The sequence below is a fragment of the Canis lupus genome, chromosome 9, assembly GCF_011100685.1.
Source record: "Canis lupus familiaris isolate Mischka breed German Shepherd chromosome 9, alternate assembly UU_Cfam_GSD_1.0, whole genome shotgun sequence".
NCBI lineage: Eukaryota > Metazoa > Chordata > Mammalia > Carnivora > Canidae > Canis > Canis lupus.
In genome coordinates this window covers 21,404,304-21,421,621 of record NC_049230.1, presented here as the reverse complement: position 1 = coordinate 21,421,621, position 17,318 = coordinate 21,404,304, and the positions used below count along the sequence as shown (strand labels likewise).

The 17,318-nt window shown below is 47.7% G+C and overlaps 2 protein-coding genes across 2 annotated transcripts; both read left to right on the top strand.

Annotated features, from left to right (window-relative positions):
* The first annotated feature begins 3,240 nt into the window (after nt 1–3,240).
* LOC119873182 (keratin-associated protein 9-2-like) lies at nt 3,241–4,638 on the top strand. The gene has a single exon (XM_038546112.1). It carries the CDS (start codon nt 3,439–3,441, stop codon nt 4,141–4,143), a length of 705 nt encoding a protein of 234 aa, XP_038402040.1. The 5' UTR covers nt 3,241–3,438; the 3' UTR covers nt 4,144–4,638.
* A 10,379-nt stretch (nt 4,639–15,017) lies between these two features.
* LOC119876603 (keratin-associated protein 4-12-like) lies at nt 15,018–16,383 on the top strand. Its single transcript, XM_038546110.1, has one exon. It carries the CDS (start codon nt 15,184–15,186, stop codon nt 15,886–15,888), a length of 705 nt encoding a protein of 234 aa, XP_038402038.1. The 5' UTR covers nt 15,018–15,183; the 3' UTR covers nt 15,889–16,383.
* The last annotated feature ends 935 nt before the right edge of the window (nt 16,384–17,318 follow it).

The following is a 17,318-nucleotide window of genomic DNA, read 5'->3' as shown; positions in this document are numbered from 1 at the left end:
CCGGGAGAGAGGCTGAGACATAGGCAGAGGGAGCACAGGCTCCCTGTTGGGGGGTCGATGTGGGACTCCATTCCAGGACCCCAGGATCACCACCTGAGCTGAAGGCAGATGCTCAACCACTGAGCCACCAGGCTTCCCCAACTTCCTGTGTTCTGTCAGATAAAGACACATAGGCTACAGGAAATTCACATCCGAATTTTCAAGAAAAGGAGGATAAAGGAGAATGAAAACAAAAACGGAGCAGAAAGGATGCACTCTTCCAAATCAAGACGGATGTTAGTTAGGTGACCTCCCCAAAGGTTGAAACCTTGATCTTTGGGTGAAAAGCTGAATAATAAAGACAACTGCCAAGGCACCCAGCAGGACAAGGATTAGGAAGGCTCTGGGCAGAAAATAAGAGGTTTTGATCATGGCCACCTTCTCAAGAGATATAAAAATGCTTTGGAATAGTTAACACACTACATGTGACAGAGAGTATCCTCTTCCTAGAGGACGTATCTGGAATTCTCTGCCAGAGTACTTCCGTTTCCAAGGCAGAGAACGTATGGGAAGAATTCCTGACATTTCCTGAGGACCTGCCACACACTGGGCACTCAGAGAGATGCTTTACCTGCACAGTCTTTATTTGTCATACAATCCTGGAAAGTGAGCATCACTACTTCCATATTGGAGCTGAGGAAACCAGTGTTGAGGAAAGTAACTTGTTCAAAATTGCATGTGCACTGAAACTCCATCTTGGTTTCAAAAACAGAGCTGTTTGGTGGGCTACACATGAAATGATGAACATAGAAATCAGTGCAACAAAACCGAGAGTCCACAAATAGACACACGTTGATTAGGCATTGAATTTTGCAGAAAGGTGCCAAGTTTATAGGCAGAGAAAGTGTAGTCTTTTAAACAGATGGTGTTGGAACAATTAAACAGACATGTCCCCCCACTCCTCAAAATAAACTTCAACCCAACCCTCATATCATATACAACATCCGACTCAAATAGATTATAGCCCCAAATGTAAAGCCTAAACCTATAAAACTTGCAGACAGAAATCTAGGGAAAGGTTCTATAGAGCTTCTAGCTTCCACCCCCACCCCATTTTGGGGCCTACGTCTGTTTGTGCCAACTTCAGAGGATGATGCTAGCTTGCATTATCCGTTTTCTGTACTACTCTCCTTCAATAATTGTGCAACTCTTCATCTCCAATTTTATGTTCAATCATTAGTTTCTCTATCAGAGAAGACGGTAGATCTTGGTTATGAGAATTGGAATCGTTAAGAACACTATTCAAATTCCTCTTCTGCTACTCACTAGCTACATGTGTTGGGCAAAACATAAGCTGTATTTACGTTGCCTCATGAAAATCTCTCCTACATTTTGTGTCATCCATCTATTTTTTTTTTGAGAGACAGAGAGACAGAGAAAGAGAGAGAAAGCGAGCATTGCCGGAGTGTGGGACAAAGAAGGAAGGGACGAGAGGTCTCTCACTGAGCTCCCACTGAGAGAGCCTGATGCTGGCCTCAGCCCCAGGACCCAGAGATCATGACCGGAGCCAAAGTCAGACTCTGAACAAACTGAGCCACACACGTGCCCCAGGGACTTTTCCTCTTGTCACTGAGCTACACCCCCACCCGGGACTTTTCCTCTTGTGTGCACCCAACACCGGACTCTCTCAACCCCTCTCTCTTTGTCTCCCTTTCCTCTCCCCACAGAAACGGCCCCCCTCCCCTCCGTGGCACAACAGTTTTCCTCTCCCCCAATTCACTTAAACACACCTCATACCTGCAGGGGCCATGTGCCCCCAACCACACAGGTCCTTCTTCCCACATTCCTATCAATTTCCTGGGTGTTCCAAGTGACCTGACCTCAACAGAGCTGTGTTGGAGGGATCAGGAAAGCCCATGGCCCCCTCCTTCTCTGCCACTTAACTCCTCCCTCCTAATCCTTGAAGGAATTCTTAAAGTACATCCTAAGGTTCCCATGGTAGAAGTGAGGAAATCAGGACAGAGATAGGTAATGTCAGAGTTTGGTTTTTCCCAGAAGCTACTCTGAAGAACAGCATTCAGGCATGTGGTTTCTTGCGGGAGGGAGGGCAGATCCCACTGGTTGGAAGGTGGGGAAGTGATACAGGATGGAGGCCAGCGTCACAGTTTTCAACTGGCTCAATCCTGAGAAATATATCAGAAAAAAAAAAAAAAAGAAAGAAAGAAAGAGCCATGTCAGGATTCTCCTATTTCAGGAGCAAGGACAGCCCTGTAGTCACATAAACCAACTCTCCAGAAGCATTGGTTGAGCGTTTCTGTCAGTGCGGCACACACCCAGGCAACATGACATCCTGCTGTTGCATGAAAACAGCCAGCCCCGAGGCATAGAGATGCGGATCTGCTGCTGCATAGAAATTGTCCTGAACACAGGAAGATCTGAGTTCTATGGCTGGCGTGTGTAAGGCATCATCTACAGTCCACGATTTTCTCCACTCAGACCCCACATTTTCTCCTTCACGATGGCAGGCAGGCAGGCGGGCACAATTTGTGTTAAAGGAAGACAGAGGAGAAAGACGAGGGAAAAGAGGAGGAGAAGGGATGGCACGGGGGGAGGGAGGAAGAGAAAACAGTAACTGTGGAGTCAGTGCCATTAAATATCTCACTCTGCTGGTTAACAAGGTTAGGACGAGGGTCACCGACTCACCCCAAAATGCCCCGCTTATACCCACAGCCTGGGAAAACACTCATTTCTGGGTAAATCAGAGCAGGACTGCTGGTCACTCAGGAAGTATGTTCATGGATGCTGGTTTAGTCCTGTTTCTATCCACCTGCTTGATTCGGCCTTGACATATGGAAGACATGATGCCAGATGTCCTCCACCCAAGTGTCTTTGAATGCACTGCCCTATGCAAACGGGGTAGGGTGCTCCAAGAGACAGATGCCTGCGGGCGTCTGGAATGAGGCACTTTGGGGAAACAGACTCGGGCTCCAGCATGATTGCAATTCATCACTATGAACATATAACCATCAAGCTCCCTTCACCTCAGGGATACTCCCAGTCTGCATGCAACCAAACTACCAATGCTGGGCAAGGAGCACGAAACTGACTCACCAACCACTTCCCAGGAACTGCATCACGTGATCCCACGGCCCCGGAAGCAAGAACGAGGCTGCTAACTGACCACCTTGCTTCCCTCTGACAATCTTCCTATGAGTTACTCTCAATTAAAACATGTTAAGCACCCATTCTCTAGGGATTCCTAACACTTAGGGAACTTCCTCTTCTACCAGCCGCCAGTGACTATGGAAAACGGTATAAACAAGGGAAGTCCTGCCCATTGGTCCATACGTTGGGGTTGAGGGGGTCCAGTGTATAAAAGCCCCAGAATGGAAGGAGGCATCAGTCAGAATCTGAGAACGTCACCTCAGAACAGAAGCCCACGCCTCCACCTGCGACACCATGAGTGAATCGTGCTGCTCCCCGTGCTGCCAGCCCACGTGCTGCAGGACCACCTGCTGCGAGCCCAGCTGCTGTGGATCCAGCTGCTGCGAGCCTTGCTGCTGCCGCCCAACGTGCTGTCACACCACCTGCTGCAGGACCACGTGCTGCAAGCCCGCATGCTCTGTGTCCAGCTGCTGCCAGCCCGGCTGCTGTGGGTCCAGCGGCTGCGGGTCCAGCTGCTGCCAGCCTTGCTGCTGCCGCCCAACGTGCTGTCAGACCACCTGCTGTAGGACCACCTGCTGCAAGCCCGCATGCTGTGTGTCCAGCTGCTGCCAGCCTTGCTGCTGCCGCCCAACGTGCTGTCAGACCACCTGCTGTAGGACCACCTGCTGCAAGCCCGCATGCTGTGTGTCCAGCTGCTGCCAGCCCAGCTGCTGTGGGTCCAGTGGCTGCGGGTCCAGCTGCTGCCAGCCTTGCTGCTGCCGCCCAACTTGCTGTCAAACCACCTGCTGTAGGACCACCTGCTGCAAGCCCACATGCTGTGTGTCCAGCTGCTGCCAGCCTTGCTGCCACCCCAGTTGCTGCTGCACTCCCTGCTCCCAGCCAGCTTGCTGCACCCCCGTTATCTGCAGGAGAACCTGCTACCAGCCCACCTGCTGCTGCCTGCCCGGGTGCCTAGCCCAGGGCTGTGGATCCAGCTGCTGCCAGCCTTGCTGCTGCTGAGCAACTTGCTATAGACTCAGCACTCACCGGAATATATATCCTACGCCATTTTGCCAAAGTTCCTGTCTTACAAGAAGTTGCTCCCTCGGCTTTCCTGGGAACACATGCTTACACTGCCCCTGTCATCTTTCTCAGCAATGCTTATGAGTCTATGGAGGGAATGCAATCTACTTCAATTTGATTGTATTCTAGTGTCTCTGGTTTACTGTAGCAATTGCTGAGCCACAACATTTGGTCAACCCCAGATGCTGGTCAACATCCACTGATTCACACTCTCAGTCTCCGAAAAGTGATCATCACCTTTCACTTCTACGGCATAGAAACACATTCTTATGAGTGCATAGTTAGCTCTCCGCAGTGATCAGTACTGATCATCTTTTTAGATAGATGCATTATAGTTAGTAAGTCCTGCCAGGTTACTAAGCCCTTTGCAATGGCTTTGAACTTTCTTCCTTCCGTTCTTTCCTAATAAAATCTGTGTCATCCTGCATCCAATGTTTGTATGTTCATGTCGTTTTTCCTGTCTGTGTGTGTGTGTGTGTGTGTGTGTGTGTGTACGTGTGTGTGTGTTATTACAGCACTTCCTTTATGAAGTCCTTCTTGAAGTTTTACTTTAAGTATATGTATATATGTATATATACATATATATGTGTATATATATATATGTATACGTAGATATGACGCCCAAAAGTAAATTGTAGCTTCAATATATTTATTATCTCATTCAGTCATCACAATTGTCCCACAAATCAGGCAGAGCCAAGATTATCATTCCATTTTCATTCTCACTTAGAGAGCAGGAAATGCTTGACCATACAGCCAATAATTGACAGAAGCAGGTCCTTTGATTTCAGGTCAAGGACATTTTTAGTTACATCTTTCTAAAAATAGAAATAATCCTGGTGATGGGGCATACATTTTGAGTTGTTTCAATAACAAAGGAAATTATTATATCTTTCCTATAGAGAACCATTTCAGTCTACAAACCTCTTCCTAAACATTCTTCTCAGCTTTATGACCAATATGCCTTTAAGAGTTCTGGCTAATGAAAAGGGGCTTTGCATCTTCTCTGACATGAGGTTCATTGGCACATATAGTGTTCCTGGCCCCATTCTTGCCGAGGGGAACCTGTTCTTTGTGGTCATGGATTGGCGTACTGGTATCACTGCATTTATCTCTTTTTTTAAGAGTTATTTATTTATTTATTTATTCATTCATTCATTCATTCATTTATTCATTTATTCATTTATATTTTGAGAGAGAGCATGAGTGGGAAAGGCAGAGGGAGCTGGAGAGAGAATCTCAAACAGACTCCCCCCATGAGCATAGAGCCTGACCCAGGACTCAGTCTCACAACCCTGAGATCATGATCGGAGCCAAAACCAAGAGTGGATGCTTCACTGACTGCGCCACCCAAGTGCCCCTCATTTCATTCATCTTAAAGAAATTGGTAGGAAGAATCGGCCTTGCAAGCACACAAGCTCAGGCCACAATCCAAGGCTCTCAAACGTTGAGGCAATTTGATCTCCTGACCTGGACATTGTTCAGAGAAGAGAAGTTTGTAGAGTCCTGATAGTTGAGGTACCTATGCAGTAGGCATAGACAGCTTTGACCAATCACAGTCCTCAGGCTGTAAACAAAAAGAGAACGATTTCCTGTGTTCCTTTCTTTTAAGATTTTCTGTCTTTCTTCGTGAGAGACACCGGGAGAGAGGCTGAGACATAGGCAGAGGGAGCACAGGCTCCCTGTTGGGGGGTCGATGTGGGACTCCATTCCAGGACCCCAGGATCACCACCTGAGCTGAAGGCAGATGCTCAACCACTGAGCCACCAGGCTTCCCCAACTTCCTGTGTTCTGTCAGATAAAGACACATAGGCTACAGGAAATTCAAATCCGAATTTTCAAGAAAAGGAGGATAAAGGAGAATGAAAACAAAAACGGAGCAGAAAGGATGCACTCTTCCAAATCAAGACGGATGTTAGTTAGGTGACCTCCCCAAAGGTTGAAACCTTGATCTTTGGGTGAAAAGCTGAATAATAAAGACAACTGCCAAGGCACCCAGCAGGACAAGGATTAGGAAGGCTCTGGGCAGAAAATAAGAGGTTTTGATCATGGCCACCTTCTCAAGAGATATAAAAATGCTTTGGAATAGTTAACACACTACATGTGACAGAGAGTATCCTCTTCCTAGAGGACGTATCTGGAATTCTCTGCCAGAGTACTTCCGTTTCCAAGGCAGAGAACGTATGGGAAGAATTCCTGACATTTCCTGAGGACCTGCCACACACTGGGCACTCAGAGAGATGCTTTACCTGCACAGTCTTTATTTGTCATACAATCCTGGAAAGTGAGCATCACTACTTCCATATTGGAGCTGAGGAAACCAGTGTTGAGGAAAGTAACTTGTTCAAAATTGCATGTGCACTGAAACTCCATCTTGGTTTCAAAAACAGAGCTGTTTGGTGGGCTACACATGAAATGATGAACATAGAAATCAGTGCAACAAAACCGAGAGTCCACAAATAGACACACGTTGATTAGGCATTGAATTTTGCAGAAAGGTGCCAAGTTTATAGGCAGAGAAAGTGTAGTCTTTTAAACAGATGGTGTTGGAACAATTAAACAGACATGTCCCCCCACTCCTCAAAATAAACTTCAACCCAACCCTCATATCATATACAACATCCGACTCAAATAGATTATAGCCCCAAATGTAAAGCCTAAACCTATAAAACTTGCAGACAGAAATCTAGGGAAAGGTTCTATAGAGCTTCTAGCTTCCACCCCCACCCCATTTTGGGGCCTACGTCTGTTTGTGCCAACTTCAGAGGATGATGCTAGCTTGCATTATCCGTTTTCTGTACTACTCTCCTTCAATAATTGTGCAACTCTTCATCTCCAATTTTATGTTCAATCATTAGTTTCTCTATCAGAGAAGACGGTAGATCTTGGTTATGAGAATTGGAATCGTTAAGAACACTATTCAAATTCCTCTTCTGCTACTCACTAGCTACATGTGTTGGGCAAAACATAAGCTGTATTTACGTTGCCTCATGAAAATCTCTCCTACATTTTGTGTCATCCATCTATTTTTTTTTTGAGAGACAGAGAGACAGAGAAAGAGAGAGAAAGCGAGCATTGCCGGAGTGTGGGACAAAGAAGGAAGGGACGAGAGGTCTCTCACTGAGCTCCCACTGAGAGAGCCTGATGCTGGCCTCAGCCCCAGGACCCAGAGATCATGACCGGAGCCAAAGTCAGACTCTGAACAAACTGAGCACACACGTGCCCCAGGGACTTTTCCTCTTGTCACTGAGCTACACCCCCACCCGGGACTTTTCCTCTTGTGTGCACCCAACACCGGACTCTCTCAACCCCTCTCTCTTTGTCTCCCTTTCCTCTCCCCACAGAAACGGCCCCCCTCCCCTCCGTGGCACAACAGTTTTCCTCTCCCCCAATTCACTTAAACACACCTCATACCTGCAGGGGCCATGTGCCCCCAACCACACAGGTCCTTCTTCCCACATTCCTATCAATTTCCTGGGTGTTCCAAGTGACCTGACCTCAACAGAGCTGTGTTGGAGGGATCAGGAAAGCCCATGGCCCCCTCCTTCTCTGCCACTTAACTCCTCCCTCCTAATCCTTGAAGGAATTCTTAAAGTACATCCTAAGGTTCCCATGGTAGAAGTGAGGAAATCAGGACAGAGATAGGTAATGTCAGAGTTTGGTTTTTCCCAGAAGCTACTCTGAAGAACAGCATTCAGGCATGTGGTTTCTTGCGGGAGGGAGGGCAGATCCCACTGGTTGGAAGGTGGGGAAGTGATACAGGATGGAGGCCAGCGTCACAGTTTTCAACTGGCTCAATCCTGAGAAATATATCAGAAAAAAAAAAAAAAAAAAAAGAAAGAAAGAAACAGCCATGTCAGGATTCTCCTATTTCAGGAGCAAGGACAGCCCTGTAGTCACATAAACCAACTCTCCAGAAGCATTGGTTGAGCGTTTCTGTCAGTGCGGCACACACCCAGGCAACATGACATCCTGCTGTTGCATGAAAACAGCCAGCCCCAAGGCATAGAGATGCGGATCTGCTGCTGCATAGAAATTGTCCTGAACACAGGAAGATCTGAGTTCTATGGCTGGCGTGTGTAAGGCATCATCTACAGTCCACGATTTTCTCCACTCAGACCCCACATTTTCTCCTTCACGATGGCAGGCAGGCAGGGCGGGCACAATTTGTGTTAAAGGAAGACAGAGGAGAAAGACGAGGGAAAAGAGGAGGAGAAGGGATGGCACGGGGGGAGGGAGGAAGAGAAAACAGTAACTGTGGAGTCAGTGCCATTAAATATCTCACTCTGCTGGTTAACAAGGTTAGGACGAGGGTCACCGACTCACCCCAAAATGCCCCCGCTTATACCCCACAGCCTGGGAAAACACTCATTTCTGGGTAAATCAGAGCAGGACTGCTGGTCACTCAGGAAGTATGTTCATGGATGCTGGTTTAGTCCTGTTTCTATCCACCTGCTTGATTCGGGCCTTGACATATGGAAGACATGATGCCAGATGTCCTCCACCCAAGTGTCTTTGAATGCACTGCCCTATGCAAAACGGGGTAGGGTGCTCCAAGAGACAGATGCCTTGCGGGCGTCTGGAATGAGGCACTTTGGGGAAACAGACTCGGGCTCCAGCATGATTGCAATTCATCACTATGAACATATAACCATCAAGCTCCCTTCACCTCAGGATACTCCAGTCTGCATGCAACCAAACTACCAATGCTGGGCAAGGAGCACGAAACTGACTCACCAACCACTTCCCAGGAACTGCATCACGTGATCCCGACGGCCCCCGGAAGCAGAACGAGGCTGCTAACTGACCACCTTGCTTCCCTCTGACAATCTTCCTATGAGTTACTCTCAATTAAAACATGTTAAGCACCCTATTCTCTAGGGATTCCTAACACTTAGGGGAACTTCCTCTTCTACCAGCCGCCAGTGACTATGGAAAACGGTATAAACAAGGGAAGTCCTGCCCATTGGTCCATACGTTGGGGTTGAGGGGGTCCAGTGTATAAAGCCCCCAGAATGGAAGGAGGCATCAGTCAGAATCTGAGAACGTCACCTCAGAACAGAAGCCCACGCCTCCACCTGCGACACCATGAGTGAATCGTGCTGCTCCCCGTGCTGCCAGCCCACGTGCTTGCAGGACCCACCTGCTGCGAGCCCAGCTGCTGTGGATCCAGCTGCTGCGAGCCTTGCTGCTGGGCCGCCCAACGTGCTGTCACACCACCTGCTGCAGGAACCACGTGCTGCAAGCCCGCATGCTCTGTGTCCAGCTGCTGCCAGCCCGGCTTGCTGTGGGTCCAGCGGCTGCGGGTCCAGCTGCTGCCAGCCTTGCTGCTGCCGCCCCAACGTGCTGTCAGACACACCTGCCTGTAGGACCACCTGCTGCCAAGCCCGCAGGCTGTTGTGTCCAGCTGCTGCCAGCCTTGCTGCTGCTCTGCCGCCCAACCGTGCTGTCCAGGACCACCTGCTGTAGGACCACCACCTGCTGCAAAGCACCGCATGCGTGTGGTCCATCTGCTGCCAGCCCAGCTGCTGTGGGGTCCAGTGGGCTGCGGGTCCAGCTGCTGCCAGCCTTGCCTGCTGGCCCGCCAACCTTGCTGTCAAACAACCTGCTGTGGAGGAACCACCTGGGCTTGCAAGCCCACATGGCTGTGTGTCAGCTGCTGGCCAGCCATTGCTGCCCACCCCAGTGCCTGCTGCACTCCTCCCTGCTCCCAGCCAGCTTGCCTGCAACCCGCCGTTAGCTGCATAGAGAACCTGCTACCAGCCCACCTGCTGCTGCCTGCCCGGGTGGCCTAGCCCAGGGCTGTGGATCCAGCTGCTGCCAGCTGCTTGCGCTGCTGAGCACTTGCTATAGACTCAGCACTCACCGGAATATATATCCTACGCCATTTTGCCAAAGTTCCTGTCTTACAAGAAGTTGCTCCCTCGGCTTTCCTGGGAAACACATGCTTACACTGCCCCTGTCATCTTTCTCAGCAATGCTTATGAGTCTATGGAGGGAATGCAATCTACTTCAATTTGATTGTATTCTAGTGTCTCTTGGTTTACTGTAGCAATTGCTGAGCCACAACATTTGGTCAACCCCAGATGCTGGTCAACATCCACTGATTCACACTCTCAGTCTCCGAAAAGTGATCATCACCTTTCACTTCTACGGCATAGAAACACATTCTTATGAGTGCATAGTTAGCTCTCCGCAGTGATCAGTACTGATCATCTTTTTAGATAGATGCATTATAGTTAGTAAGTCCTGCCAGGTTACTAAGCCCTTTGCAATGGCTTTGAACTTTCTTCCTTCCGTTCTTTCCTAATAAAATCTGTGTCATCCTGCATCCAATGTTTGTATGTTCATGTCGTTTTTCCTGTCTGTGTGTGTGTGTGTGTGTGTGTGTGTGTACGTGTGTGTGTGTTATTACAGCACTTACTTATGAAGTCCTTCTTGAAGTTTTACTTTAAGTATATGTATATATGTATATATACATATATATGTGTATATATATATATGTATACGTAGATATGACGCCCAAAAGTAAATTGTAGCTTCAATATATTTATTATCTCATTCAGTCATCACAATTGTCCCACAAATCAGGCAGAGCCAAGATTATCATTCCATTTTCATTCTCACTTAGAGAGCAGGAAATGCTTGACCATACAGCCAATAATTGACAGAAGCAGGTCCTTTGATTTCAGGTCAAGGACATTTTTAGTTACATCTTTCTAAAAATAGAAATAATCCTGGTGATGGGGCATACATTTTGAGTTGTTTCAATAACAAAGGAAATTATTATATCTTTCCTATAGAGAACCATTTCAGTCTACAAACCTCTTCCTAAACATTCTTCTCAGCTTTATGACCAATATGCCTTAAGAGTTCTGGCTAATGAAAAGGGGCTTTGCATCTTCTCTGACATGAGGTTCATTGGCACATATAGTGTTCCTGGCCCCATTCTTGCCGAGGGGAACCTGTTCTTTGTGGTCATGGATTGGCGTACTGGTATCACTGCATTTATCTCTTTTTTTAAGAGTTATTTATTTATTTATTTATTCATTCATTCATTCATTCATTTATTCATTTATTCATTTATATTTTGAGAGAGAGCATGAGTGGGAAAGGCAGAGGGAGCTGGAGAGAGAATCTCAAACAGACTCCCCCCATGAGCATAGAGCCTGACCCAGGACTCAGTCTCACAACCCTGAGATCATGATCGGAGCCAAAACCAAGAGTGGATGCTTCACTGACTGCGCCACCCAAGTGCCCCTCATTTCATTCATCTTAAAGAAATTGGTAGGAAGAATCGGCCTTGCAAGCACACAAGCTCAGGCCACAATCCAAGGCTCTCAAACGTTGAGGCAATTTGATCTCCTGACCTGGACATTGTTCAGAGAAGAGAAGTTTGTAGAGTCCTGATAGTTGAGGTACCTATGCAGTAGGCATAGACAGCTTTGACCAATCACAGTCCTCAGGCTGTAAACAAAAAGAGAACGATTTCCTGTGTTCCTTTCTTTTAAGATTTTCTGTCTTTCTTCGTGAGAGACACCGGGAGAGAGGCTGAGACATAGGCAGAGGGAGCACAGGCTCCCTGTTGGGGGGTCGATGTGGGACTCCATTCCAGGACCCCAGGATCACCACCTGAGCTGAAGGCAGATGCTCAACCACTGAGCCACCAGGCTTCCCCAACTTCCTGTGTTCTGTCAGATAAAGACACATAGGCTACAGGAAATTCAAATCCGAATTTTCAAGAAAAGGAGGATAAAGGAGAATGAAAACAAAAACGGAGCAGAAAGGATGCACTCTTCCAAATCAAGACGGATGTTAGTTAGGTGACCTCCCCAAAGGTTGAAACCTTGATCTTTGGGTGAAAAGCTGAATAATAAAGACAACTGCCAAGGCACCCAGCAGGACAAGGATTAGGAAGGCTCTGGGCAGAAAATAAGAGGTTTTGATCATGGCCACCTTCTCAAGAGATATAAAAATGCTTTGGAATAGTTAACACACTACATGTGACAGAGAGTATCCTCTTCCTAGAGGACGTATCTGGAATTCTCTGCCAGAGTACTTCCGTTTCCAAGGCAGAGAACGTATGGGAAGAATTCCTGACATTTCCTGAGGACCTGCCACACACTGGGCACTCAGAGAGATGCTTTACCTGCACAGTCTTTATTTGTCATACAATCCTGGAAAGTGAGCATCACTACTTCCATATTGGAGCTGAGGAAACCAGTGTTGAGGAAAGTAACTTGTTCAAAATTGCATGTGCACTGAAACTCCATCTTGGTTTCAAAAACAGAGCTGTTTGGTGGGCTACACATGAAATGATGAACATAGAAATCAGTGCAACAAAACCGAGAGTCCACAAATAGACACACGTTGATTAGGCATTGAATTTTGCAGAAAGGTGCCAAGTTTATAGGCAGAGAAAGTGTAGTCTTTTAAACAGATGGTGTTGGAACAATTAAACAGACATGTCCCCCCACTCCTCAAAATAAACTTCAACCCAACCCTCATATCATATACAACATCCGACTCAAATAGATTATAGCCCCAAATGTAAAGCCTAAACCTATAAAACTTGCAGACAGAAATCTAGGGAAAGGTTCTATAGAGCTTCTAGCTTCCACCCCCACCCCATTTTGGGGCCTACGTCTGTTTGTGCCAACTTCAGAGGATGATGCTAGCTTGCATTATCCGTTTTCTGTACTACTCTCCTTCAATAATTGTGCAACTCTTCATCTCCAATTTTATGTTCAATCATTAGTTTCTCTATCAGAGAAGACGGTAGATCTTGGTTATGAGAATTGGAATCGTTAAGAACACTATTCAAATTCCTCTTCTGCTACTCACTAGCTACATGTGTTGGGCAAAACATAAGCTGTATTTACGTTGCCTCATGAAAATCTCTCCTACATTTTGTGTCATCCATCTATTTTTTTTTTGAGAGACAGAGAGACAGAGAAAGAGAGAGAAAGCGAGCATTGCCGGAGTGTGGGACAAAGAAGGAAGGGACGAGAGGTCTCTCACTGAGCTCCCACTGAGAGAGCCTGATGCTGGCCTCAGCCCCAGGACCCAGAGATCATGACCGGAGCCAAAGTCAGACTCTGAACAAACTGAGCCACACACGTGCCCCAGGGACTTTTCCTCTTGTCACTGAGCTACACCCCCACCCGGGACTTTTCCTCTTGTGTGCACCCAACACCGGACTCTCTCAACCCCTCTCTCTTTGTCTCCCTTTCCTCTCCCCACAGAAACGGCCCCCCTCCCCTCCGTGGCACAACAGTTTTCCTCTCCCCCAATTCACTTAAACACACCTCATACCTGCAGGGGCCATGTGCCCCCAACCACACAGGTCCTTCTTCCCACATTCCTATCAATTTCCTGGGTGTTCCAAGTGACCTGACCTCAACAGAGCTGTGTTGGAGGGATCAGGAAAGCCCATGGCCCCCTCCTTCTCTGCCACTTAACTCCTCCCTCCTAATCCTTGAAGGAATTCTTAAAGTACATCCTAAGGTTCCCATGGTAGAAGTGAGGAAATCAGGACAGAGATAGGTAATGTCAGAGTTTGGTTTTTCCCAGAAGCTACTCTGAAGAACAGCATTCAGGCATGTGGTTTCTTGCGGGAGGGAGGGCAGATCCCACTGGTTGGAAGGTGGGGAAGTGATACAGGATGGAGGCCAGCGTCACAGTTTTCAACTGGCTCAATCCTGAGAAATATATCAGAAAAAAAAAAAAAAAAAAAAAAGAAAGAGCCATGTCAGGATTCTCCTATTTCAGGAGCAAGGACAGCCCTGTAGTCACATAAACCAACTCTCCAGAAGCATTGGTTGAGCGTTTCTGTCAGTGCGGCACACACCCAGGCAACATGACATCCTGCTGTTGCATGAAAACAGCCAGCCCCGAGGCATAGAGATGCGGATCTGCTGCTGCATAGAAATTGTCCTGAACACAGGAAGATCTGAGTTCTATGGCTGGCGTGTGTAAGGCATCATCTACAGTCCACGATTTTCTCCACTCAGACCCCACATTTTCTCCTTCACGATGGCAGGCAGGCAGGCGGGCACAATTTGTGTTAAAGGAAGACAGAGGAGAAAGACGAGGGAAAAGAGGAGGAGAAGGGATGGCACGGGGGGAGGGAGGAAGAGAAAACAGTAACTGTGGAGTCAGTGCCATTAAATATCTCACTCTGCTGGTTAACAAGGTTAGGACGAGGGTCACCGACTCACCCCAAAATGCCCCGCTTATACCCACAGCCTGGGAAAACACTCATTTCTGGGTAAATCAGAGCAGGACTGCTGGTCACTCAGGAAGTATGTTCATGGATGCTGGTTTAGTCCTGTTTCTATCCACCTGCTTGATTCGGCCTTGACATATGGAAGACATGATGCCAGATGTCCTCCACCCAAGTGTCTTTGAATGCACTGCCCTATGCAAACGGGGTAGGGTGCTCCAAGAGACAGATGCCTGCGGGCGTCTGGAATGAGGCACTTTGGGGAAACAGACTCGGGCTCCAGCATGATTGCAATTCATCACTATGAACATATAACCATCAAGCTCCCTTCACCTCAGGGATACTCCCAGTCTGCATGCAACCAAACTACCAATGCTGGGCAAGGAGCACGAAACTGACTCACCAACCACTTCCCAGGAACTGCATCACGTGATCCCACGGCCCCGGAAGCAAGAACGAGGCTGCTAACTGACCACCTTGCTTCCCTCTGACAATCTTCCTATGAGTTACTCTCAATTAAAACATGTTAAGCACCCTATTCTCTAGGGATTCCTAACACTTAGGGAACTTCCTCTTCTACCAGCCGCCAGTGACTATGGAAAACGGTATAAACAAGGGAAGTCCTGCCCATTGGTCCATACGTTGGGGTTGAGGGGGTCCAGTGTATAAAAGCCCCAGAATGGAAGGAGGCATCAGTCAGAATCTGAGAACGTCACCTCAGAACAGAAGCCCACGCCTCCACCTGCGACACCATGAGTGAATCGTGCTGCTCCCCGTGCTGCCAGCCCACGTGCTGCAGGACCACCTGCTGCGAGCCCAGCTGCTGTGGATCCAGCTGCTGCGAGCCTTGCTGCTGCCGCCCAACGTGCTGTCACACCACCTGCTGCAGGACCACGTGCTGCAAGCCCGCATGCTCTGTGTCCAGCTGCTGCCAGCCCGGCTGCTGTGGGTCCAGCGGCTGCGGGTCCAGCTGCTGCCAGCCTTGCTGCTGCCGCCCAACGTGCTGTCAGACCACCTGCTGTAGGACCACCTGCTGCAAGCCCGCATGCTGTGTGTCCAGCTGCTGCCAGCCTTGCTGCTGCCGCCCAACGTGCTGTCAGACCACCTGCTGTAGGACCACCTGCTGCAAGCCCGCATGCTGTGTGTCCAGCTGCTGCCAGCCCAGCTGCTGTGGGTCCAGTGGCTGCGGGTCCAGCTGCTGCCAGCCTTGCTGCTGCCGCCCAACTTGCTGTCAAACCACCTGCTGTAGGACCACCTGCTGCAAGCCCACATGCTGTGTGTCCAGCTGCTGCCAGCCTTGCTGCCACCCCAGTTGCTGCTGCACTCCCTGCTCCCAGCCAGCTTGCTGCACCCCCGTTATCTGCAGGAGAACCTGCTACCAGCCCACCTGCTGCTGCCTGCCCGGGTGCCTAGCCCAGGGCTGTGGATCCAGCTGCTGCCAGCCTTGCTGCTGCTGAGCAACTTGCTATAGACTCAGCACTCACCGGAATATATATCCTACGCCATTTTGCCAAAGTTCCTGTCTTACAAGAAGTTGCTCCCTCGGCTTTCCTGGGAACACATGCTTACACTGCCCCTGTCATCTTTCTCAGCAATGCTTATGAGTCTATGGAGGGAATGCAATCTACTTCAATTTGATTGTATTCTAGTGTCTCTGGTTTACTGTAGCAATTGCTGAGCCACAACATTTGGTCAACCCCAGATGCTGGTCAACATCCACTGATTCACACTCTCAGTCTCCGAAAAGTGATCATCACCTTTCACTTCTACGGCATAGAAACACATTCTTATGAGTGCATAGTTAGCTCTCCGCAGTGATCAGTACTGATCATCTTTTTAGATAGATGCATTATAGTTAGTAAGTCCTGCCAGGTTACTAAGCCCTTTGCAATGGCTTTGAACTTTCTTCCTTCCGTTCTTTCCTAATAAAATCTGTGTCATCCTGCATCCAATGTTTGTATGTTCATGTCGTTTTTCCTGTCTGTGTGTGTGTGTGTGTGTGTGTGTGTGTACGTGTGTGTGTGTTATTACAGCACTTCCTTTATGAAGTCCTTCTTGAAGTTTTACTTTAAGTATATGTATATATGTATATATACATATATATGTGTATATATATATATGTATACGTAGATATGACGCCCAAAAGTAAATTGTAGCTTCAATATATTTATTATCTCATTCAGTCATCACAATTGTCCCACAAATCAGGCAGAGCCAAGATTATCATTCCATTTTCATTCTCACTTAGAGAGCAGGAAATGCTTGACCATACAGCAAATAATTGACAGAAGCAGGTCCTTTGATTTCAGGTCAAGGACATTTTTAGTTACATCTTTCTAAAAATAGAAATAATCCTGGTGATGGGGCATACATTTTGAGTTGTTTCAATAACAAAGGAAATTATTATATCTTTCCTATAGAGAACCATTTCAGTCTACAAACCTCTTCCTAAACATTCTTCTCAGCTTTATGACCAATATGCCTTTAAGAGTTCTGGCTAATGAAAAGGGGCTTTGCATCTTCTCTGACATGAGGTTCATTGGCACATATAGTGTTCCTGGCCCCATTCTTGCCGAGGGGAACCTGTTCTTTGTGGTCATGGATTGGCGTACTGGTATCACTGCATTTATCTCTTTTTTTAAGAGTTATTTATTTATTTATTTATTCATTCATTCATTCATTCATTTATTCATTTATTCATTTATATTTTGAGAGAGAGCATGAGTGGGAAAGGCAGAGGGAGCTGGAGAGAGAATCTCAAACAGACTCCCCCCATGAGCATAGAGCCTGACCCAGGACTCAGTCTCACAACCCTGAGATCATGATCGGAGCCAAAACCAAGAGTGGATGCTTCACTGACTGCGCCACCCAAGTGCCCCTCATTTCA

Bases quoted from the DNA above. Each gene is read 5' to 3' on its own strand.
- LOC119873182 (XM_038546112.1), top strand. From the start codon at position 3,439: ATGAGTGAATCGTGCTGCTCCCCGTGCTGCCAGCCCACGTGCTGCAGG.
- LOC119876603 (XM_038546110.1), top strand. From the start codon at position 15,184: ATGAGTGAATCGTGCTGCTCCCCGTGCTGCCAGCCCACGTGCTGCAGG.